The sequence below is a fragment of the Phyllobates terribilis genome, unplaced genomic scaffold, assembly GCF_046119375.1.
Source record: "Phyllobates terribilis strain yellow unplaced genomic scaffold, ASM4611937v1 Scaffold_9__5_contigs__length_417890890, whole genome shotgun sequence".
NCBI lineage: Eukaryota > Metazoa > Chordata > Amphibia > Anura > Dendrobatidae > Phyllobates > Phyllobates terribilis.
In genome coordinates this window covers 287,542,055-287,568,552 of record NW_027362769.1, presented here as the reverse complement: position 1 = coordinate 287,568,552, position 26,498 = coordinate 287,542,055, and the positions used below count along the sequence as shown (strand labels likewise).

General features: G+C 44.6%; 1 protein-coding gene across 1 annotated transcript in view; it reads right to left on the bottom strand.

The window, feature by feature from the left end:
• Positions 1–26,498, bottom strand: part of DNAH7 (dynein axonemal heavy chain 7) — a 505,238-nt gene that overhangs the window by 303,578 nt on the left and 175,162 nt on the right. The window contains exons 19-20 of the mRNA XM_073647873.1: positions 18,289–18,482; positions 640–838 (exon numbers count right to left, since the gene is read on the bottom strand). Of these exons, the coding sequence (XP_073503974.1) occupies positions 640–838; positions 18,289–18,482 (393 nt within the window). The remainder of the gene's footprint in view (positions 1–639; positions 839–18,288; positions 18,483–26,498) is intronic.

The following is a 26,498-nucleotide window of genomic DNA, read 5'->3' as shown; positions in this document are numbered from 1 at the left end:
CGCTGCAAAACTACAAAGGAATGATGTTCTGGAAATATCGGGCTTGATGATGTGCCTGAGGGCATAACATGTCTTAAAATGAAAGGTGCGGTGACACTTCAAATGTTGCACATGTGTTATTACATTCGAAAGGAGTCAATAATGTCAGTGTGGAAATCTAGAGTCAATTAATGGCTAGAAGGATTCTCAAAACAGTCTTAATATGGTGGAGAAAACATTAAAAGCAGCCAACTACAGCCAGAAAATACATCAATGGATTCATTGCATTTGATGATTGTAGACTTTGCCCATTACTGGATCTGGTTATGGTCACCATGTCCACAGACCACTGACGAGGGCCAGATATCCATGATCATGGGAGGTCAGGTGTAAATAACACATTCAGTCGAAGAAAGGAAGATGCAGCTTCACTGACTGTAGTATGTTATATTTGTGCAAAATAGCAAACCAGTGAAAAAAGTTTAAAAGCCTAATTCCAGATACAGCTAAAATCCATGGGACGGAAAATTAGAACAGAGACATCTTATAGATCTAGGCGTTTCAGGTGGGAACCTGGCATTGATGCTTTACCTGCTCTGGACTTTATGACGATTTAATGAGGGTGAGCTGGAGTTTTCCTATATGGTAAATGGCACATACCTTATGGACAGACTGAATCATTGCAGACTCCAGCTCCACAAGCCACTTTTCAACTTGGCCTCTGGCTTTTGATGTGGAAATTGTGTTGACTAGTTGCACAACCTCCCCTTCACTACTGTTCATATGGGTGATATCTAAAACGTCTGTAAATTCTACTTTTGCTATTCCTTCAAAGCATTTCTTCAGATGAGGTTGTACTCTGGAACAATGTAAATACACACAAATATGTATAATTAATAAGTCCAAAATAATAACTTAGAAATACATTGTAAAATAACGCTATTCAATAATTATTAATCCTTATTAATTCTTGGCTACATCCAAATCACTGGATGTTAAACAGCACTTTGATGAGGACATTCATTACAAACTTTCTGGTGACTAACCAATGAAGCCCTTCACCCCCAGCCTGTTTTCACCTTCCTGAAAAGGCCAAATTGTATAATTCTGACCAGTATCACTTTATGAGGTGATAACTTTGGAACGTTTCAACATACTGTACAGTTAGTCAGAAATTGTATTCCGATAATTATGTTTTATGTTCTGTCTACGTAGCCGGATTAGTTACATGACGGTCAGAGATGGATTCAGAACTGGAGTCAGAGCGGGAAGTTTGGCGTAGCGACTCCAAAGTTGATACCACCTCCAGGGAAAAGGACCTAGCTGAGAAGCAAACCCACTCCTAAAGTGCAGCCCCCTCTGCAAGCCATAATCCATACTCCAAGTACATATGTAGTACAGATCCTGAATCAATACAAGAGGAGGAAGGCAATTACACCCAGCCAGTTTGGAACAACACATAGCTGCCAGACTTTAACCCCTTAAGGACCCTGGGATTTTCCGTTTTTGCATTTTCATGTTTTGCTCCCCTTGTTCCCAGAGCCATAGCGTTTTTATTTTTTGGTCAATATGGCCGTGTGAGGGCTTATTTTTTGCGGGATGAGTTGTACTTTTGAACAACATTACTGGTTTTACCATATCGTGTACGGAAAAAGGGAAAAAAATTCCAAGTACGGTGAAATTGCAAAAAAAGTGCAATACCACAGATGTTTTTTTTTTTTTAAACCACATTCACTGAATGCTAAAACTGACCTACCATTATTATTCTCCAGGTCATTACGAGGTTGTAGATACCAAACATGTATAGGTTCTTTTTTATTTAAGTGGTGAATAAAAATCTAAAAGTTTGCTAAAAAAAATAAATAAAATGGAGCCATTTTACAAGACACGTAGCGTCTCCATTTTTCAGGATCTGGGGCCGGGTTTATTTTTTGCACGCCGAGCTGAAGTTTTTATTGATACCATTTTGGGGTAGATCCGATGTTTTGATCACCCGTTATTACATTTTATTGCAATGTTGGGGTAACCAAAAAACTTAATTCTGGCGTTTATAATTTATTTCTCGTTACGCCGTTTACCGATCGGATTAATTCTTTTTTTATATTGATAGATCGGGCAATTCTGAACACGGCGATACCAAATATGTGCATGTAGGTGGTATTTTTAGAATTTTATTTTGAATGGGGCGAAAGGGGGGTGATTTAAACTTTTATATATTTTTAAAAACATTTTTTTTTTTTTTACACTTTTTGCTTGCTTCTATAGTCTCATTAGGAGGCTAGAAGCAGCAACTGTCCAATCACCTCTGCTACATAGAGGTGATGAGCAGATCAGCTCTATGTAGCAGAAATGCTCTTGTGCTATGAGCGCCGACCACTAGGTGGCGCTCATAGCGTCAGTACATGACAATCACTGGGGTCTGCTGCAGACCCAGGGTTGTCATGCCCACCCATCAGTGAACCGCGATTACGTGACGGGGTCACCGATGGGCGGGGTAAGTGAAGCGCAACCGGCGCGGCGCTGTTAAATGCCGCTGTCAGAGATTGACAGCGGCATTTAACATGTTAACAGCCGCGGGTGGATCGCGATTCCACCCGCGGCTGTTGGGGGCACATGTCAGCTGTATAAATCAGCTGACATGTGCCCGGTTCAGTGCGGGCTCAGCACCGGAGCCCTCACTGAACCGGGGGTGATAGCCTAGTGCGTACTATTACGCCCCATGCTTTAAAGGGGTTAAATGGAGTATAATATTTGACAGCTCCCAAAAATTTCAGGATTTTTACGGCAGTGATATGGGATCACGTCTGATGACCACGGTTTTAGGCATTGGCCTTGTAGTGTGGTATTGGTCTGCGACCAAGTGTGAATAGGTTCTGTGGTGTCTGTGTCTGTTTGTGTGACCTCAGCAACAAAGGGATGTGTGTCTGTGACCCCAGCATTGGAGGGGTTGTGTCTCTATAGACCCATCAATAAGGGGTGGCCATGTGATGGTTTGCGTGTCCCTGCACTAATGGGGTGTGTGTTTGTTTCCTCAACACTGCAGCACTGAAGGGGTGTGTGCACGTGTGTTTGGCACACGTGTACATGTCCCCTGAAATGCAGCACTGAAGGACTGTGTGTGTGGCCCCAGCACTGAAGATGTGTCTGTGTCTGTTTGTGTGACCTCAGCACCAAAGGGATGTGTGTCTGTGACCACAGCAATGAAGGGGTGTCTCTCTATGGCCCCATCAATAAAGAGATGGTTGTGTGATGGTTTGTGTGTCCCTGCACTAATGGGGTGTGTGTTTGTTTCCTCAACACTGCAGCACTGAAGGGGTGTGTGCACGTGTGTTTGGCACACGTGTACATGTCCCCTGAAATGCAGCACTGAAGGGCTGTGTGTGTGGCCCCAGCACTGAACGTGTGTGTCTGTGTCTGTTTGTGTGTGTCTGTGTGTTTGTGTGACCTCAGCACCAAAGGGATGTGTGTCTGTGACCCCAGCAATGAAGGGGTTGTGTCTCTATGGCCCCATCAATAAAGGGGTGTCTCTGTGATGGTTTGTGTGTCCCTGCACTAATGGGGTGTGTGTTTGTTTCCTCAACACTGCAGCACTGAAGGGGTGTGTGTACGTGTGTTTGGCACACGTGTACATGTCCCTTGAAATGCAGCACTGAAGGGCTGTGTGTGTTTGTGTGACCTCAGCACCAAAGGGATGTGTGTCTGTGACCCCAACAATGAAGATGTGTGTCTCTATGGCCCCATCAATAAAGGGGTGGCTGGGTGATGGTTTGCGTGTCCCTGCACTAATGCAGTGTGTGCTTGTTTCCTCAACACTGCAGCACTGAAGGGGTGTGTTCACGTGTGTTTGCCACACGTGTACATGTCCCCTGAAATGCAGTACTAAAGGGCTGTGTGTGTGGCCCCAGCACTGAACTTGTGTGTCTGTGTCTGTTTGTGTGACCTCAGCATCAAAGGGATGTGTGTCTGTGACCCCAGCACTGAAGGTGTGAGTCTGTGTCTGTTTGTGTGACCTCAGCACCAAAGGGATGTGTGTCTGTGACCCCAGCAATGAAGGGGTGGCTGTGTGATGGTTTGCGTGTCCCTGCACTAATGGGGTGTGTGTTTGTGTCCTCAACACTGCAGCACTGAAGGGGTGTGTGCACGTGTGTTTGGCACACGTGTACATGTCCCCTGAAATGCAGCACTGAAGGGCTGTGTGTGTGGCCCCAGCACTGAAGGTGTGTGTCTGTGTCAGTTTGTGTGACCTCAGCACCAAAGGGATGAGTGTCTGTGACCCCAGCAATGAAGGGGTTGTGTATCTATGGCCCCATCAATAAAGGGGTGTCTGTGTGATGGTTTGTGTGTCCCTGCACTAATGGAGTGTGTGTTTGTTTCCTCAACACTGCAGCACTGAAGGGGTGTGTGTACGTGTGTTTGGCACACGAGTACATGTCCCCTGAAATGCAGCAATGAAGGGCTGTGTGTGTGGCCCCAGCACTGAAGGTGTGTGTGTGTGTCTGTGTGTTTGTGTGACCTCAGCACCAAAGGGATGTGTGTCTGTGACCCCAACAATGAAGATGTGTGTCTCTATGGCCCCATCAATAAAGGGGTGGCTGTGTGATGGTTTGCGTGTCCCTGCACTAATGGGGTGTGTGCTTGTTTCCTCAACACTGCAGCACTGAAGGGGTGTGTGCACATGTGTTTGGCACACATGTACATGTCCCCTGAAATGCAGCACTGAAGGGCTGTGTGGGTGGCCCCAGCACTGAAGGTGTGTGTCTGTGTCTGTTTGTGAGACCTCAGCACCAAAGGGATGTGTGTCTGTGACCACAGCAATGAAGATGTGCGTCTCTATGGCCCCATCAATAAAGGGGTGGCTGTGTGATGGTTTGCGTGTCCCTGCACTAATGGGGTGTGTGCTTGTTTCCTCAACACTGCAGCACTGAAGGGGTGTGTTCATGTGTGTTTGCCACACGTGTACATGTCCCCTGAAATGCAGTACTAAAGGGCTGTGTGTGTGGCCCCAGCACTGAACTTGTGTGTCTGTGTCTGTTTGTGTCACGTCAGCATCAAAGGGATGTGTCTGTGACCCCTGCATTGAAGGGGTTGCGTCTATATGGCCCCATCAATAATGGGGTGGCTGTGTGATGGTTTGCGTATCCCTGCACTAATGGGGTGTGTGCTTGTTTCCTCAACATTGCAGCACTGAAGGGGTATGTGCACGTGTATTTGGCACACTTGTACATGTCCCCTGAAATACAGCACTGAAGGGCTGTGTGTGTGGCTCCAGCCCTGAAGGTGTGTGTGTGTGTGTGTTTGTGTGATCCCAGCACCAAAGAGATGTGTGTCTGTGACCCCAGCACTGAAGGGGTGTGTATCTGTGACCCCATCAATAAAGGGGTGGCTCTGTGATGATTTGTGTGTCCCTGGACTAACGGTCTGTGTGTTTGTGTACCGAGCACTGCAGCACTGAAGGGGTGTGTGCACGTGTGTTTAATGTGTGTATATAGAGGTGAGAGTGTATTTGTGTTTGTGTGTGTGTATGTATGTGTGTGTTGTTGTGAGTGTGTATTTGTGTCTGTGTGTTTGTGTGTGTGTATGTATGTGTTTGTTGAGGTGAGTGTGTATTTGTGTGAATGTTCATGTATGTATTAAAGGTAACCCATCACTTCATTTCAGGCCCCTAAACCACCACCATTGTGAAATACCACTGTGTAATGAGTTTATAAAGATGCCCCTGTATAAATCATTCATTTCTGCATTGTGCAGAAAATGAGCTTATAATGAACCAATAGTTTATACAAGGACATATTTATTATTCTGTTGGTGCCTTGGTGGTGATTTCATTCCCAGTCCCCTTAAAGGGTTATTTGAGACTTAAGAATTGATGACCTATCTGTAAGATAGCTCATCAGTAAGAGATCGGGGGGTCTGACACCTGGCACCCCCACGATCAGCTGAAATCTGCTCCGGCAGTTGCCAGACACATAATAAGAATACTTGATAGGACGCTGCTTCTGGTCTATAGGACGCACACAATACTGAGCAAGATTTTTTGTTGTTAAAAAGTGCGTTATATAGTCTAGAAAATACAGTTAATGACGGTCACGCTTTAACTAAGAAATGCATCTTAACTTATGAAGGACTATATCCGTCATAATTCTGCTCCCCGCATTTCTTGCAGGCTCACACGCTGAGTCTGCATCTTTCTCGACAGATGATGGCTGTGTTATTCAGCAATCATATGCCTCTAACAGTCACAGGTTGAGCGGAGCTCTGCCTACGACAGTTAGCCTATTAAATCTTGCTATCAGTCTGTGACAGCGGCATTTAATGTGCGCCAGCAGGGGGGTGCACCATTCCATCTCTTCATTGGCGCACCCGTGACTTGATCACTGAAGATCCCTGTGTCTGTCATCACTGTATTCCTGTGACAGCCAGCCTGTTGCTAGTGTTCATAGGAGATCGTGATTTCTGCTATATATAGCAATGCTGTATATAGCACAAGCAATCAAATGATTGCAGGTTCAAGCCGCCTAAAGAGACTAACAAATACAGTGAAAAGTAAAAAAAAAAATGAAAAAAGTATAAAAGTTCAAATTATCCCAGTTTTCCCCCCATTAAAAATCAAGAAATATAAAACATTTAAAAAATACACATATTTGGTATCGCTGCGTTCGTAAAAGTCAGATCCATCAAAATATAAAATAAATTAATCCATTTAGTAAACGGCGTAACTAGAAAATTAAATAAAATGCCAGAATTACAGATTTTCATTTGTTGCAACAAGAAAAAAATATATAATAACAGGCAATCAAAACATTGTATATATCCCAAAATGATATCAATATAACCATCAGTTTGTGGTGCAAAAAACTAGCCCTCACGCAGCCCCATTCCCGAAAAATGAAAACGCCATGGTTCTCGGAAAGTGGCGACACAAGCAAATTATTTTTATTATTTTTTTTACAAATTTCTGAATTTTTTTTTTCATCACTTAAATATAAATCATATAAATCATCACTTAAGTAGAACAGATGAAGCTTTACTACCTCCTGCTCCAGTTCCAGCACTTCACTGCTGCCGCTGATCTTTAGTCACTGGCTTCAAGGGTGACATCATGACTGCAGTTCTGCAGCCAATCACTTGGCTCAGTGGGCCACGCCGACAGTGATTGGCTGCAGCAATGATGTGTGCTGAAGTTGAGCCATCACCCCTGCAGCCTGTCAAAATAGACCACAGGAAGCGCTGAAGATCCAGAGCTGGAGCAGCAGGGAGAAAGGAAAGCTCTGTGTGTTTTCTCTACCAATGGTAACCTCCTATATATTAAAAAAAAACATTCCTGAAAACCCCTTTAATCTGACTTTATAGAAAAAGTCTATATCCGGCTACTGTCCTCCCCTCATGAATCACAAAATATGCCAAGTGTGAACAACGCCTGTCCCCAAATGAGGACTTGCAGGCGATCGGTTGATAGTCGCGGGTCTGGCAGTGAACACCCTCAGCAATCAGCTGTTTTTTGCTGGACATAGTGGCCTCTCCAGGACACATGTGGTATTACATGGTGATCTTTCAAAATAATAATACCAGCCATTGTCTCCTTTATCACTCGCTAGTTCTTATACATATGATTTCACATCTTCGTTGGAAACCGTATTAGGAACCTCCATCGCATATTTTATCATACAGGACGAGTTCTCAGCCAACAGCTATTTGGCCATTGTTCACATGACGTAAGCCTATGTTATATACAGCAATATGCAGCAGGATACACGAGATCCAGGGAAATATCCAATCGCCAAAAATGGGGTCAGGAAGGAATTTTTTTCCCCCCTGAATCAGAATTCTTTTGGGGGGGTTTCTTTGCCTTCTTCTGGATCTTTGGGTCCCAATGACTCTCAGGTGGTCCCCAATGACTGCAGCTCGTTTTGTGGTCTCCACCGGGGCCAATCTGAGAGTGACTGTGACCATAGTTTAATTTCTTAAAGGACCAGTAATATTTTCATTACAATGTTGCTTATTGCTATTTCAATAAAAAAAATAATTTTATATATATATTGTTTTGTGTGTGTTTTTGTTCCTGGATTTCAGCTTACTCAGTGAGAATGATAAGAGAAATCACAAAATATGGGGGCTCCATACACTGAGAGAAGATGTCATAATATCAACTCTGGTACCAAATTACATGACAATTGTTCTGGGGTTCAGTCTGTGATGGAGCACTAACATTGTATACAGGATGTCCTACACACCATGCTACAGAAAGAAGACTGAAGAACGGGACGCAGCTGCAGAATACAGGAGACACAGGGTCTTATGTAACAGTAAAAAACAGGAAAGATGATCAACAAGTGGCCAGGGGGCTCCAGGACCAAACCAGGAGGGAGGCCTCAGTCATCAGTGGCCACTATTAGCATGAAGTGGCCCACATTTACCAACCGTTCTGCAGCCACTCGTTTACCTTTGTCCAACACCTCCGTCGGTCCTTGCAGTTATTAGGCCACCACTGAAATTTTTTTCTGACTACACACAGACACGTACATAGAAACCGTGCATGCCGCCATCACCGGACACAACCAGAGTCCTGGTCCAGACCAGTGGCCTTTCCAATTCAAGTCTACTTGGGTTTAAACAAGGGTCCTGTCTCTAAGAGAACCATGTGCTTGCCACTTGGAACAGCAGTAATACAGTAACACCAGGTTAATATTCTTCGGGCACAGAGATGCACATACAGTGAACCCTCTTAAAAAGAAGAATTGGACTGACATTCCCTAAGCAATAAGCACCCACACAATTGGAGGGACAAATTGCTAGCCCTTGCTGCACCATGGTGTATGCCCAGTGGTGGCCACTCTTAGTCTAAGTTGGCTCTTCAGATTGCATGGTGATAAAGAACCTGAGGGTCATATACCTTCAAGAAAAAGATCTCATAAAGGACACGTTGCCTTGAATTGTGAAGAACACAATAATGTTTTCCATACAATTCTATTGTGTTCTATTCAGGATATATTAAAAAAAAGTCTGGTCCTTAGAAGTTATAAAATGAGGTCAATACAACCTCAGGTGAACAACAACACATCACAAATTACACCAGGTCATCGAATATTTACCAAAAAATAGACTTAAATGCAGAAACAGTGTGTGAAAAATTAAAGGGGTTGTCCAATGAAAACAAGCTCCAATCTACAGGAACCTTCATCCCCTTTAGATTGGAACGGTGGTACGCATGCTAAAATGCTGCTCCATTCATTCTATATGAGGAGCCCATGAAGTGCGCCCGACTTTTTTAGACCAATGAGACAGAGTGGCTTTACAGAGAAGGGTCCTTGTATTGGACGCCGAGTTACGGACCCCAAAGCAGCACTGAATATGATGTACTAGTGGGAGTCACGAGTGCAAGGGTTCAAGAGCGCCAGTAGTGGAAGACATAGTACGCGAAACCGAAGAACAAGTAAGCAGACCTGCTGATCAGCACTGCAGTGCTGAGGCCGAAATAGGGAGAGACAGTGTGCCTCACTTGTCCTGGAGTATATTACAAAGGAAGAATACTGTGTGGAAAATGCTTCATACTGTAAAGGAAACGTCCATAACACTTTGTGCCCAATATCCCTTGTATGCCGGGACGTTGCTAGGGTCCTAAAAGATCAGGGGCCAAAGCCCCAAAGTAGGTGTTTCCCCATACAACCTCCCCGCCACTTAAAAGAGGACCTAATCATATATAATTACAGTACACCATTGTTGCTAACCTAAAATACACAACTGAAAGACCAATATTCCCAAAATTACTTCTATATAAGGCAATAATAATCCCGCTACACAATGCCCTCTACCATCAACACTACACAGTGAGTACATAGTATTATTATGATATGACCATTGCCTCTACATAAAAAAACACACTGTACAAAGACCATCTGACTTCTCACATTTCCAGCACCGTCCCCATCTATTCCCACCCTGCACAACCTCCCCATGCTGCCTGCTCTTCCGACGTGGAATAGGAACCTCAATTATTCAAAACTTATGTCATTACTATGATTACCCTCCACCAATTAATGCTACAAAGACTGTGTGCCAGATAGAGGGGACCTATAAAAATAATAGCGTCCCATAGAAAGTAGTAAAGACCCCACTGTGCTACCTAGCAAGTAATAATGCCAGATATGCTCTTATGAAAGTTTCAATATCTGAAGTGTTCCCTCCAAGCAACAAATACCGTTGAGTATCCCCTTTAAGTAATAATGCCCCCTTAAAGCCACAATCAAACTACACCCAACTACAAAGTTCTTCTTCAAGTCTATGGACGATGATTTCGGGGTGGTGAAAGAAGAAATTTCTGATGATGCACCCATTTAAAAGAAATAATGTCCTGAGTGCCCCCATAGCGCCCTGTATATTGTATGATAGTCCCACAGCTCACTACACACTGTATGATAGTCCCCACAGCTCCCTATGCACTGTATGATGGTCCCCACAGATCCCTATACACTGCATGATGGTCCCCACAGCTCCCTAGACACTGTATGATGGTCCCCACAGCTTCCTACGCACTGTATGATGATCCCCACAGCTCCCTACGCACTGTATGATGATCCCCATAGCTCCATATACCCTGTATGATGGTCCCCACAGCTCCGTATGCACTGCATAATGGTCCCCACAGCTCCCTATGCCCTCTATGATGGCACCCACAGTTCTATATGCACTGTATCATGGTCCCCACAGCTCCCTACGCTCTGTTTGATGGTCCCCACAGCTCCCTATGCATTGTATGATGGTCCCCACAGCTCCCTATGCATTGTATGATGGTCCCCACAGCTCCCTATGCACTGTATGATGGTACCCACAGCTCCATATGCACTGGTATCATGGTCCCCACAGCTCCCTACGCTCTGTATGATGGTCCCCACTGCTCCCTATACACTGTATGATGGTCCCCACAGCTCCCTACACACTGTATGATGGTCCCCACAGCTCCTTAGATACTGTATGAGGGTCCCCACAGCTCCCTAGACACTGTATGATGATCCCCACAGCTCCCCCATGCACTGTATGATTGTCCCCACAGCTCCTTAGATACTGTATGAGGGTCCCCACAGCTCCCTAGACACTGTATGATGATCCCCACAGCTCCCCCATGCACTGTATGATGGTCCCCACAGCTCCCTATGCATTGCATAATGGTCTCCACAGCTATCTATGCTCTGTATGATGGTCCCCACAGCTCTCTATGCCCTGTATGATGGAACCCACAGCTCCTTATGCACTGTAGGATGGTCCCCACAGCTATCTACGCTCTGTATGATGGAACCCACAGCTCCCTATGCACTGTATGATGGTCCCCACAGCTCTCTACGCTCAGTATGATGGTCCCCGCAGCTCTCTACGCTCAGTATGATGGTCCCCGCAGCTCTCTACGCTCAGTATGATGGTCCCCACAGCTCCCTATGCACTGCATAATGGTCCCCACAGCTCCCTATGCTCTGTATGATGATCCCCACAGCTCCCTACGCTCTGTATGATGGTCCCCACAGCTCCCTATGCATTGTATGATGGTCCTCATAGCTCTCTACGATGTATGATGGTCCCCGCAGCTCCTTATGCACTGAATGATGGTCCCCACGGCTCCTTACACACTGTATGATGGTCCCCACGGCTCCTTATGTACTGTATGATGGTCCCCGCAGCTCTCTACGCTCAGTATGATGGTCCCCACAGCTCCCTATGCACTGCATAATGGTCCCCACAGCTCCCTATGCCCTGTATGATGGTCCCCACATCTCCCTATGCATTGTCTGATGGTCCCCACAGCTCTCTACGCACTGTATGATGGTCCCCGCAGCTCCTTATGCACTGTATGATGGTCCCCACGGCTCCTTATACACTGTATGATGGTCCCCACAGCTCCTTATGTACTGTATGATAGTCCCCACAGCTCCCTAAGCTCTGTATGATGGTCCCCACAACTCGCTATGCACTGCATAATGGTCCCCACAGCTCCCTATGCACTGCATAATGGTCCCCACAGCTCCCTACGCACTGCATAATGGTCCCCACAGCTCCCTATGCCCTGTATGATGGTCCCCACATCTCCCTATGCACTGCAAAATGGTCCCCACAGCTCCCTATGCACTGCATAATGGTCCCCACAGCTCCCTATGCACTGTATAATGGTCCCCACAGCTCCCTATGCACTGTATGATGGTCTCCACAGCTCCCTATGCATTGTCTGATGGTCCCCACAGCTCACTATGCACTGTATGATGGTCTCTACAACTCCTTATAACTGGCATGATGGTCCCTACAACTCCTTATATCCTGTATAATGGCCAACACAGGCCCATATATACAGTACTGTATGATGGCCCCCGCAGCCCAATATATACTGTATGATGGCCCCCACACCCACTTGTACACTATATTATGGCCCCTACAGCTCCCTTTATACTGTATGATGGCCCCACAGCCCCTTATAAACTGTATTCTGGCACCCACTCCCCATTTTATATAATATGATGGCCCCACTGCCCCTTATATATAGCATGATGACTCCCATAGCCCCTTATAGTATGATGGCACCCACACCCCTTATATATACAGGTGCATCTCACTAAATTATAATATCATTAAAAAGTTTATTTATTTTAGTTCTTCAATGCTGAAAATGAAACTCATATATTATATAAAGTCATTACAATCAAAGTGATCTATTTCAAGTGTTTATTTCTGTTAATGTTGATGATTATGACCAGGGGCGCACATAGAAATCATGAGGCCCCATAGCAGAAGCTCTAATTGGACCCCCCCCCCACCAAAAAAATAAATAAATATTTGTCTGTGTCACAGAAGAGCCGATCTCACAACTTTCCAGCCTTTACTTCGTTTTTCTAATTTTCCTCCTACTGAAGTTCTAGATCCCCCCTTTCATTGCCCCCATGAAGTATGATGCCAATAAAAGTGCCCCCCAAACACAGTATGATACCCCCATGGTGCATTCCTCCACATTAGCCTCTACATGAACAGTATAATGACCTTATTGTACCCCACTTCAACTCCCAAGGCAAAGTATGGTGACCCTAACACAGTATGATTCCCCCAACTGTGATTCCCACACAGCCCTCCATACAGTATAATGGGCCTACATACAGTATAATGGCCCACACTAGCCCTCCAAACAGTATAATGGCCCCACACAGCCCTCCAAACAGTATGATGGACCCCACACAAACCTTCACACCGTATAATTGCTTTCATAAAGTATAACGGACCCCCACATAGCCCTCAAAATACCATAATGGCCCCACATAGACTTCAATATAGTATAATATGCCACCCATAATCCTTCATAAAGTATAATGCACCCTCCAAAATCCTCCATATAGTATAATGCACCCCCCATAATCCTCCATATAGTATAATGAACTTCCCATGGTCCTCGATAGACTATAATGCACTCCCCATAGTCCTCCATACAGTATATTTCACACCCCAAAGGGTAAAATGCAGCCCCCATATAGTATAATGAACCACACAGTCCTGCAGTATTATGGGCACCACGTACTTACTGATTTTAAAATACCGTATGTTTTAAATAAGACGACCCGAGTATAAGCCGAGGCCCCTAATTTTACCACAAAAAAACTGGGAAAACGTATTGAGTTGAGTATAAGCCTAGGGTGGGAAATGCAGCAGCTACTGGAAAATTTCACCATCCTGGTATGTATGGCTCCCTCATCACGAATCCTGGTATGTATGGCACCGATAATCCCCAATCCTGGTACATATGGCACCCCTTATCCCCCAATCCTGGTATGCATGTCCCCCCCTCATCCCCCAATCCTGGTATGCATGGCCACCCCTCATCCACCAATCCTGGTATGCATAGCACCCCTCATCCTCCCATCCTGGCATGCATGGCCCCCCCTCATCCCCCAATCCTGGTATACATGGTCTCCTCATCCCCCAATCCTAATATGAATGGTCTCCTCATCCTCCAATCCTGGTATGTATGGCCTCTTCATCCCCCAATCCTGGCATTCATGGCCTCTTCATCCCCCATTCCTGGTATATATGCCCCCCCCATCCCCAATCCTGGTATGCATGGCACCCCTCATCCCCCAATCCTGGCATGCGTGCTCCCCCTCATCCCCAAATCCTGGTATGTGTGGCCTCCTCATCCTCCAATCCTGGTATTTATGGCCTCCTCATCCTCCAATCCTGGTATGTATGGCCTCCTCATCCCCCAATCTTGGTATGTGTGGCCTCCTCATCCCCCAATCCTGGTATGTGTGGCCTTCTTATCCCCCAATCCTGGTATGTGTGGCCCCATCACTGCACACTGTCTGTCATCACTGTATTCCTGTGACAGCCAGCCTGTTGCTAGTGTTCATAGGAGATCGTGATTTCTGCTATGTATAGCAATGCTGTATATAGCACAAGCAATCAGATGCGTTCAAGCCCCCTAAAGAGACTAACAAATACAGTGAAAAGTAAAAAAAAAATGAAAAAAGTATAAAAGTTCAAATCATCCCAGTTTTCCCCCCATTAAAAATTAAGAAATATAAAACATTTAAAAAATACACATATTTGGTATCGCTGCGTTTGTAAAAGTCAGATCCATCAAAATATAAAATAAATTAATCCATTTAGTAAACGGCGTAACTAGAAAATTAAATAAAATGCCAGAATTACAGATTTTCATTTGTTGCAACAAGAAAAAAATATATAATAATAACAGGCAATCAAAACATTGTATATATCCCAAAAGGATATCAATATAACCATCAGTTTGTAGTGCAAAAAAGTAGCCCTCACGCAGCCCCATTCCCGAAAAATGAAAACGCCACGGCTTTCGGATCTCGGAAAGTGGCGACACAAGCAATTTTTTTTTACAAATTTCTGAATTTTTTTTTCGTCACTTAAATATAAATCATATAAATCATCACTTAAGTAGAACAGATGAAGCTTTACTACCTCCTGCTCCAGTTCCAGCACTTCACTGCTGCCGCTGATCTTTAGTCACTGGCTTCAAGGGTGACATCATGATTGCAGCTCTGCAGCCAATCACTTGGCTCAGTGGGCCACGCCGACAGGGCTTCTAAGCTGTGTGCTGAAGTTGAGCCATCACCCCTGCAGCCTGTCAAAATAGACCACAGGAAGCGCTGAAGATCCAGAGCTGGAGCAGCAGGGAGAAAGGAAAGCTCTGTGTGTTTTCTCTACCAATGGTAACCTCCTATATATAAAAAAAAAACATTCCTGAAAACCCCTTTAATCTGACTTTATAGAAAAAGTCTATATCCGGCTACTGTCCTCCCCTCATGAATCACAAAATATGCCAAGTGTGAACAACTCCTGTCCCCAAATGAGGACTTGCAGGCGATCAGTTGATAGTCGCGGGTCTGGCAGTGAACACCCTCAGCAATCAGCTGTTTTTTGCTGGACGTAGTGGCCTCTCCAGGACACATGTGGTATTACATGGTGCTCTTTCAAAATAATATGTAATATGTAATACATGATATCTTGAAGTCTTCCAGAACAAGATATTGGCAGACAGGTAATGACTTATTACCTACCAGCCATTGTCTCCTTTATCACTCACTAGTTCTTATACACATTTGAATGATTTCACATCTTCGTTGGAAGCCGTATTAGGAACCTCCATCGCATATTTTATCTTTTAGGACGAGTTCTCAGCCAACATCTATTTGGCCATTGTTCACATAACGTAAGCCTATGTTATATACAGCAATATGCAGCAGGATATAAGAGATCCAGGGAAATATCCAATCGCCAGAAATGGGGTCAGGAATGGTATGTGTGGCCTTCTCATCCCCAAATCCTGGTATGTGTGGCCCCCTCATCCCCCAATCCTGGTATGCATGGCCCCCTCATATCCCAATCCTGGTATGTATGGCCTCCTCACCCCCCAATCCTGGTATGTGTGGCCCCATCACTGTACACACAAAAAAATAAACACTTCCACTCACCTTCCTTCCTCACCTCTGCTCCAGAGCTGCTGTGTTCTGTCTGCCAGCAGCTCATGTTGGTATCTGAGCAGAGCGCTCTCTCAGTTGCCGAGGTGAGCTGCTGCTGCCGGCATATTCACTCCTCTCCACGCCGGGACTATGAGCGTTGACAAGCGTGAATATGCATTCTCTTTAGTAGCGGGCACTGTCAGCAGGAGCTGCGACTCAGCGCTCCTCCGTGCCCGCTACTAAAGAGAATGAATATTCCCTCTTCTCCACGCCCATGGAAGTGGAGAAGAGGGAATATTCATATCCCTTTAGCAGCGGGCACACGTGGTAGCTACAGCAGCCGCTACTGCGTGTGCCCGCTCCTCCGCCGCCGCAACCTCCCACCCCCCCAATACTCACTTATCCTCCTCGCTCCCCCGAGGTTGACAGGCCCCATAGCAGTGGTGTGGCCTGCCACCATTGGCGGTAAGCCACTGATTTTGGCTTACAGCCAATGAAATCACAAAAGTCATTATCTCAGTAAATTAAAATATTTTATAACATCAGCTTGAAAAATGTTTTTAAAATCCGAAATGTTGGCCTACTAAAATGTATTTTCAGTAAATGCATTCAATACTTGGTCGGGGCTCCTTTTGCATCAATTACTGCATCAATGCGGCGTTGCATGGAGGCGATCAGCCTGTGGCACTGCTGAGGTGTTATGGAAGCCCAGGTTGCTTTGATAGCAGCCTTCAGTTCGTCTGAATTGTTGGGTTTGGTGTCTCTTATCTACCTCTTGACAATACCCCATAGATTCTCTATGGGGTTAAGGTCATGTGAGTTTGCTGACCAATTAAGCACAGCGATACAGTTGTTTTTAAACCAGGTATTGGTACTTTTGGCAGTGTGGACAGGTGCCAAGTTCTGCTGGAGAATGAAATTTCCATCTCGAAAAAGCTTGTCGGCAGAGGGAAGCATGAAGTGCTCTAACATTTCCTGGTAGACGGCTGCGCTGACTTTGGTCTTTATAAAACACAGTGGACCTACACCAGCAGATGACATGGCTCCCCAAACCATCACTGATTGTGGAAACTTCACACTAGACCTCAAGCAGCTTGGATTCTGTGCCTCTTCACTCTTCCTCCAGACTCTGGGACCTTGATTTCCAAAGGAAAATTGGAACTCTGGGACCTTGTGTAGTGTGTCAATGACTGCCTTCTTGGCATTTGTCAAGTCAGCAGTCTTCCCCATGATTGTGGAGCCTACTGAAACAGACTATGGGACATTTTTAAACACTTAGAAAGCCGTTGCAGGTGTTTTTTGTTAATTATTCTAATTTACTGAGATAATGACTTTTGTGTTTTCATTGGCTGTAAGCCATAATCGTCAACATTAACAGAAATAAACACTTGAAATAGATCACTCTGTCTGTAATGACTCTATATAATATATGAGTTTCACTTTTTGTATTGAAGAACTCAAATAAATTAACTTTTTGATGATATTCTAATTTAGTGAGATGCACCTGCATATGATGACTGTTGCCCCCAGTGGAATATATGCGGTGTCTATTTTGGGATATTTTAGTATACCCATGATGATACTATAGACAGCCATTATACCTGGAATGGCCCCTTCCTTGCGTGCCTTGCTTTTTTTCGCTTACATGTCTAACAATCACATATGTGTTGTGTCCCTTCCCCCATCATCATATTTTTCTATTGCTGAATAAATATTATATATTTTATACTCCCAGGACTCCTTTCATCGTCTTTTACCCTGCGGGGTTTTCTTTCATATATGTACTCACTGTGTGGTGGTGATGGTAGAGGACATTGTGTAGCAGGATCATTTTGGCCTTGTATAGTAGTCATTTTGGTAACATTGGTCTTCGTATAGTGTATTTTAGATTAGCAACAGTGGTATACTGTAATTATATATATATAGATCCTCTTTTAAGTGGCAGGGAGGTTATATGGGGAAACATGTACTTTGGGGCTTGGGTTCCTGATCTCTTAGGACCCTAGCAACGCTCCTGCACTGGGGAAAAGCAGGGTCTGGAGGCCACTTTAATATGATCATTTTATGGATATGACGCCAAAGAAACTAATGAAGTGCTTTGCAAAGTGCCATAATTTTCACAATTCTGAAAAAAAAATGTAAGTTTAGTTACACTATAAGTAATCTTAATTCTCTTATGAGAGCTAACCTTCTGAGACAATTTATCCATGCGGTGTGTTAATTGTCAAATTAAGCTTTGCTACATCTATACATAGTGAAGTTCAGGATCGAAATGCTGCAGGTCACATCTCTTCCACATAACAATACCATGGAAATGAAGTTGATCATTTTATCAGATGGGATAATTAGAACTTACCTGGTTGGATCCTTTGTTTCTGATAAAATTTCAAGGAGCTCATCATTAGACAAAAAGAAAAATCGAGGAAAAAAGAGTCGTTTCTTTTCCAGGTAGTCATTAAGGCCCTTTAAAATAAGCTCCAAAAACTCATTTGACTTTTTGAATCTTTCAAGCATTTTCTCAATCATAACCACAGAGAGGACGTGCTTATCCTGGCAAAAGAGAATCATAGATATATTGTTTTACATTTTCCAGATGTTTGGATTTATTTACAGACTAATGCTTAATCTCACATGAAAAATGATAATATTATAAGAGATCACAATTTTTGGGTAAAATTATTCAATTTTAAAAATATATATATAGCAATTACATTATTCTGACAAGACCAATTTTTTGTTTTTTTTCCTCCCCTTTTTCCCCAAAAATATAACTTTGTTTTTTCATTAACATAGACTGAGGGCTTGTGTTTTGTGGGACTAGTTGTTGTTTGGAAAGACAACATTCAATTTAGCACATAAAGTATTGAAAAATGGGGAAAAAAATCAAAGTAAGGTTATTTTTTTTCTTTGTTTGGGTTTTTTTTATGAACATTTTAAAAAAAAGTGGTTTGTTACACGATTTTCATCTTGCGAAGACCTAATTTTTTAAAATGATTCCATTGATGGATGTTGTCGGCTTTTTCTTCTGGAGAGATCAGTAGTTACAAGTTTCTGATTGCATTTTTGGGAGGGAAGCAGAGTGACCCAAAAACCACAACCATGGCACTTTAATTCTCTTTACAGCATTGACCCGACGTGTAATATATTTATATGTTTTGAAAGATTGTACTTATGTCAATGCAGCAGTAATAAATATTGTTTTACGCTTTTTCTTTTTTATAGTTGGCCAGAAAACCGCAGAACCTTAAGCAGAAAATGACATGAATGAAAACATCTGCCCGGCTTGTACAGGATCCGGGGGTTATAAGTACAAGGCTAAGTTCCCAGAATAAGTATTTGGTTCATTTTGGTGCAGAGTTTCTAGTAGTTTCTGGTTGCTACTGTTACAGGCAGATGCCGTCTGCATAATACAGCTAGCACCGGCTCAACCCCCTCCATGCATGTGCACCCTGGCACAAACACTCAGGTACATCCTTTTATGCTAAGACATTAATAATTCTACAATTATCACACACAACTTATATACAGAAACCCCCCAACCGTCCCCGATCCAATGGGACAGTCCCGATGTCGCTGGAGGTCGGGGCTATGTTCTGACTTGAGAATGTCTCATGCCGTGCATGCTGCTGTGATCGCTCATGGAGAGGGGCAGCATCTGTTGTATTTTGTTTCTTGGAAATGCACATTATTATTTATTAAAGAGGTTGTCCAGGATTTGGACAAAAGTCTGCAGGTGCTCTATGTGGTTGTAGGCTGCTGAATCAGATAGTGTGCAGTGCGCATGCAGTCATGATTTCCTGGTATGGAAAGTGACTGCAATCTGTCAGCAGGTTTTTGCTATGTAATATTAAGGCAGCATGAGGTAGAAGCTGAGACCCTGATTTCAGCGATGTGTCACTTATTAGGCTGTGTGCTGTTGTTTCTAAACAATAAGTGATTTATCAGCAGGAGATTATCACTGCTCAGACTAGGTCTTGCATGTCTGCTAGACAAACCATGCCCCCACCACTGATTAGCAGTTTACGGTCACTATACGATATACACAGAAAGTTGTGGTGTGTGCAGGGTTAGCTTTCCTAGCACTGCTACATCTAAGAACTCTGATTGTGTCACAACTGCTGCACCCAGTAAACTAAGTGATACATCGTTGCATTCAAGGTCTCTTTTCCTACATTACGCTGCTATCAAATGAGTTACTAAAAACCTGCTGACAGATTCCCTTTAAGCCATCGCCTCCACAGCCAATTTTAATTTTTAGATTTTGCAACCCACTCCCCTTTCTTCCAAGAGCCATAACTTTGCCATATGAGGGCTCATTTGTTGCCAGATGAGGTGAAGTTTTGAATGACACCATCCATTTTTCCATAGAATGTACTGAAAAGTTAGAAAAAAAATTCTGAAATAATGCTGAATAAAATGCAATTCTGCCATGTGTTAGGGAGGGAGGGGGTTGTTTCTACAGTATTTGATGTTTTTACAGTATTCATTCAACATATTCTTTATGTGGCCAGCGGAGGATGAAATGGTAAATGGGTGTGAGTAGGGGGTATACTTAAGAATGGGGCCTAAAATTTTGCTATGGGTTTTTGGTTGTGACATATGATCTGTCCCTCTTTTCCTTTTTGGAAAGCTGGGAGGTACGGCTAACAGGGATGGTGGAGGCAGCTGACTGGGGCCCACTCCACTGTCATTAATTATCTGCATTATCCAGTCATTAAATGAGTTGTCCACTACTATTAATAATTGGCCAATCTATTTTTATGTTGAAAAGAAGTATCTTTGTAAATACCTTGCGCTGCTGTTCTTGCCTGTGAGTGGCGCTATAGCTGGTCTCTTGTCTTCTTGTGACAGTAATGTAATGAAATGTATAATGTTATTTATATATAGTATATAGGGAAAGCATAGCACATTGCCTAGTGTTTAGTTAGGAATATTGGTGCTGGCAGGCTGTGGTGGCCTATTAGTATATAGAAGATAAGGCATAGTTTAGAGTAGGGGTCCTCAAACTATGGCCCGCGGACCACATGCGGCTCGCCGAGGATTTTTATCTGGCCCGCCGAGTGTTTTTGCCGCCGCTGCCTGTCCTGCTTAGCAGATGACAGTTCAACGCCGGTGGGCCCTGTAATCGTGGGCGGAACGAAGAGGCGGCAAATAAAGGCAATGCTCTGCCACTCCGGAAGACTTGCGGCCCTCCGTATACAGCACAGACGACGTGATGGCGTCACGCGCCTGTGCCAGAAGTAGACTGAATCGAGCGGGCGCCTATTCAGAGGAGTGGGGTACATAGGTGAGTACAGGTATTTTTTTGATTTTTAACGCTGGGTTCGGTCTATCATGCATATTGGGGACCTATGCTGCCTATTGGTGACATTTACCTGCCTGTTGGGGACATTTGCCTGCCTATTAGGAACCTATGCTGCCTATTGGGGACATTTACCTACCTATTAGGAACCTATGCTGCCTATTGGGGACATTTACCTGCCTATTAGGAACCTATGCTGCCTATTGGGGACATTTACCTGCCTATTAGGAACCTATGCTGCCTATTGGGGACATTTACCTGCCTATTAGGAACCTATGCTGCCTATTGGGGACATTTACCTGCCTATTAGGAACCTATGCTGCCTATTGAAATACTGGTACGTTTGTTGATTTAACTTTACTTGGTCTTCATTTTAAATATTGTATTTGTTCCTGTTTTGTTTTTTACTTCAAAATAAGATATGTGCAGTGTGCATAGGAATTTGTTCATAGTTTTTTTTTTAAATATATTCCGGCCCTCCAATGGTCTGAGGGACAGTGAACTGGCCCCCTGTTTAAAAAGTTTGAGGACCCCTGGTTTAGAGTATAGGAAGTTTAGTGTACAGTACAGACCAAACGTTTGGACACACCTTCTCATTTAAAGATTTTTCTGTATTTTCATGACTTTAAAAATTGTACATTCACACTGAAGGCATCAAAACTATGAATTAACACATGTGGAATTATATACTGCACAAAAAAGTGTGAAACAACTGTAAATATGTCTTATATTCTAGGTTCTTCAAAGTAGCCACCTTTTGCTTTGATGACTGTTTTGCACACTCTTGGCATTCTCTTGATGAGCTTTAAGAGGTAGTCACCGGAAATGGTTTTCACTTCACAGGTGTGCCCTGTCAGGTTTAATAAGTGGGATGTCTTGTCTTATAAATGGGGTTGGGACCATCAGTTGTGTTGTGCAGAAGTCAGGTGGATACACAGCTGACAGTCCTACTGAATAGACTGTTAGAATTTGTATTATGGCAAGAAAAAAGCAGCTAAGCAAAGAAAAACGAGTGGCAATCATTACTTTGAGAAATGAAGGTCAGTCAGTCTGAAAAATTGGGCAAACTTTGAAAGTGTCCCCAAGTGCAGTTGAAAAAACCATCAAGCGCTACAAAGAAACTGGCTCACATGAGGACCGCCCCAGGAAAGGAAGACCAAGAGTCACCTCTACTTCTGAGGGTAAGTTTATCCGAGTCACCAGCAGCTCAGATTAGAGACCAGGTCAATGCCACACAGAGTTCTAGCAGCAGACACATCTCTACAACAACTGTTAAGAGGAGACTTTGTGCAGCAGGCCTTCATGGTAAAATAGCTGCTAGGAAACACTGCTAAGGACAGGCAACAAGCAGAAGAGACTTGTTTGGGCTAAAGAACACAAGGAATGGACATTAGACCAGTGGAAATCTGTGCTTTGGCCTGATGAGTCCAAGTTTGAGATCTTTCGTTCCAACCACTGTGTCTTTGTGCGACGCAGAAAAGGTGAACGGATGGACTCTACATGCCTGGTTCCCACCATGAAGCATGGAGGAGGAGGTGTGATGGTGTGGCGGTGCTTTGCTGGTGACACTGTTGGGGATTTATTCAAAATTGAAGGCATGGCTACCACAGCATCTTGCAGTGGCATGCTATTCGATCCGGTTTGCGTTTAGTTGGACCATCATTTATTTTTCAACAGGACAATGACCCCAAACACACCTCCAGGCTGTGTAAGGGCTATTTGACCAAGAAGGAGAGTGATGGGGTGCTACGACAGATGACCTGGCCTCCACAGTCACCAGACCTGAACCCAATCGAGATGGTTTGGGGTGAGCTGGACCGCAGAGTGAAGGCAAAAGGGCCAACAAGTACTAAGCATCTCTGGGAACTCCTTCAAGATTGTTGAAAGACCATTTCCGGTGACTACCTCTTGAAGCTCATCAAGAGAATGCCAAGAGTGTGCAAAGTAGTCATCAATGCAAAAGGTGGCTACTTTGAAGAACCTAGAATATAAGACATATTTTCAGTTGTTTCACACTTTTTTGTTACGTATATAATTCCACATGTGTTAATGCATAGTTTTGATGCCTTCAGTGTGAATGTACAATTTTCAAAGTCATAAAAATACAGAAAAATCTTTAAATGAGGTGTGTCCAAACTTTTGGTCTGTCCTGTATGTTATTAGAGGGTGAATACGGCAGTTCATTGGTGAAGGGAGAAGTTTGCCCAGCGACCAGCGGAGACAGTTGCTGATTGGTCAAGTTCAAAAAGGGGGAGGAATTTGGGCCAGAGGGGAGCAACAGTTATTCCTGTCAGGAATCAGTTCAGTCAGAGCTGTAGTTGCTGTTTGTTATGTTTAAGTCTGTGCTGGAAGAAGACTGAGGAGAAGTTCAGGGCCCTGGGGGCTGAAGGTCAATAGAGATACAGATGGATGATAGAAAGAGTTAGGCAGCTTGGGGAATGATAAAGCGAACAACACTTGAGGAAAATTCCCTAAACGTCCGAGGCCTGTAGAAGGACTGATGGAGCCAGCCTTCACTACTCCCAAGACGGGGAGAACAGACGGCAACATACCTGAGGAGAGTAGGACCATGTTCTGGAAAGCTGGGGAATTGGGAAAACTAACTCTGAGGATAGGACAGGAAGGGACAGTAGAGGAAGCTGAAACTGTAACGGTGATGTCCCAAAAGAATGTATTAATGACCATAACTGAACTGAAGAAAAAGTTAAGTAAAGTTGTTTTTTGTAAAAGAGACTGTGTGTGACAGTAATGGCTTGCCTTCAATTACTGGACTCCTAAAGAAGACGGAGGGACAACAAGGGATTGTGAGTGTTGTGCACTACATGAAAATCACAATGCAACACGGACATTATCTTTTATTTGTGGGCGGTCAGGGTAAACATATACCACAACAGCAGTCCTTCGCCACTACTACCACCCTGCAACCCTAAGTGATCCAGGAGAGTCAAAGTCCTTGGGCTGCTCCAGTGGCCTTGTTGTGGAAGAAAGACGGGTCCCTCCGGTTACGTGTAAATTACCGAAAATTGAATGCCCAGATTGTCCGAGATGCTTATCCTCTTCTGCGGATCGAAAAGTCATTTTCCGCCCTGAGTAGTGCGAAGTTCTTCTCAACTCTTGACCTGGCCAGTGGGTACTGGCAGGTACCGATGGCCAAGAAGGACAAGGCAAAGACGGCCTTCATCTTACCCATGGGACTGTATGAGTTTAACATGATGCCGTTTGGCGTGTCAAATGCCCCAGGGACATTCCAACAGTTGATAGAACATTGTTTGGGTGACCTCAACTTCGAGTCAGTATTGACGTATTTGGATGATGTGGTGGTGTGTCGCAGAAGCTGCGACAAGTCCTGGGTCGGTTGCAAGATCATGGCCTCAAGATCAAATCCCGGAAGTGCCAACTGTTTCAACATCGGATACAGTACTTGGGGCATGTGATCACCTCAGAGGGGGAGCAGCCAGCTACCAACCATCAAGTGGGGACCACAGCAGCATGAGGTCTTTGAAGCGTTGAAGAAGGCCCTGACCAGCCCTTCAGTCCTGGCGCATGCAAGGTTTGATACTCCATTCATGTTGTACACTGACGGGAGTCTACATGGACTGGGAGCTGTGGTATCTCAAGTCCAAGACGGACGTGAGAGGGTGATTGCTTATGGCAGCCGATCTCTGAGAGAGTCAGAGCGCAATCCTGACAACTATAGCTCCTTTAAAATGGAGCTTTTGCCCCTAGTGTGGGCCATGACCGAAAAATTTGAAGAGTATCTGACAAGTGCCGAAGTGACTGCAATGACGGAAAATAATCCATTAGCGCATCTGGAAAATGCTAAATTGGGGGCTCTTGAACAAAGGTGTTTGGCTCGCCTTTCCAGTACGAATATCGCATCCGGTTCTGATGAGGAAGAGAGAGAGGTATTGCTGATGCACTCTCTCGAGTCCCAGTAGGATTGACGATCCAGGATGCCGATAAAGAGCTGGAGGACACTGAAACCCCGAATTTCTGCCGGTTACCTAAATTCCATAACTTGGCACATTCAAGTGGGGTGGATTCCGGGATGTCGATGGTGTTAGGGAATAATTTGGCTGATTGGGGAAGAATTTAGGATGACAGTCCGGACCTACAGAGAGTGAAAGAGTGGGTCCGGATCAAAGTCTGGCTACAGGCGGAAGAGCAAGCCCGCCTATCTCCCAAAGGCCAGAAGCTGCTGAGGCAATGGGATAAGTTGATTGTTACCCAGGGGCTGTTGTGTTGAGCTGCTTACTTACAATGAGAGTTGCAATACCAACAGCAGATGGTTATTCCCATGTCTTTGGGGCCGGTGGCTGTCCGGGAGACCCACGAGAGGGGTGCCCATTTTAAGAGCGATAAGACATATAGGTGGCTCAAGCGTCTGGTATATTGCCCCGGATTTGAAAGACATGGTGACTAAGGCATGTTTCAGGTGTCGGCCTTGCGGACTGACTAAGAATTCCGAACAACGCCCCTGTCCAGACCATTCGAACGTTTGCGCCCCTAGAGATCCTGATGATTGATTATGTACAAATTGGGTATTCGGTCTCGGGACACTCATACTGTCTGGTCATGACAGAACATTTCACAAAATATGCGGTGACTGTACCCACCAGGGATCAGACAGCAGAGTCAGCCGCTGAGGCGGTCTGCAAACACTTTATACAAATGTTCGGTTGTCTGCAAAGAATTCATTTGGATCAGGGGGCATGCTTCCAGGGCACTCTGGTGGCCGAGCTGTATTAGCTTTATGGCACTGAGTGTTCCCGCACGAACCCATATCACCCCCAAGGGAACAGGGCATGTGAGCAGTTTAACCGCACTCTGCTTCAGATGCTGTGGACTCTGGAGGATAGTCAAAAGGCTCGGTGGCTGGAATACTTACTCGAACTGATGTGGGCCTATAACAACAGGGTACACAGAACCACCTGTTGCTCCCCACATATGCTCATGTTCGGGAGAGCAGGCCGGGAGACTGAGGATCTCTACATGCCCGATCCAATGGGACCACCGCCGAGAGATACCACTGCATGGGCGCAAGAGCACCGCCGCTGGCTGAGAGCAGTGCACAAGGTTGTGGGGGAGCGCCTCAGACAAGTGGTGCATCCTAACCCAGGACCTGTGCAGAAGGATGAGTATGCTCCGGGCGACTAAGTGATGGTCAGGGTCTAGTGGCCATCCGGGAAGTTAGACTGGCGGTGGGAGGCGGTGCCATATACAATGAAAAGTAGAGTAGACCCAACCATTCCAGTATATGAGGT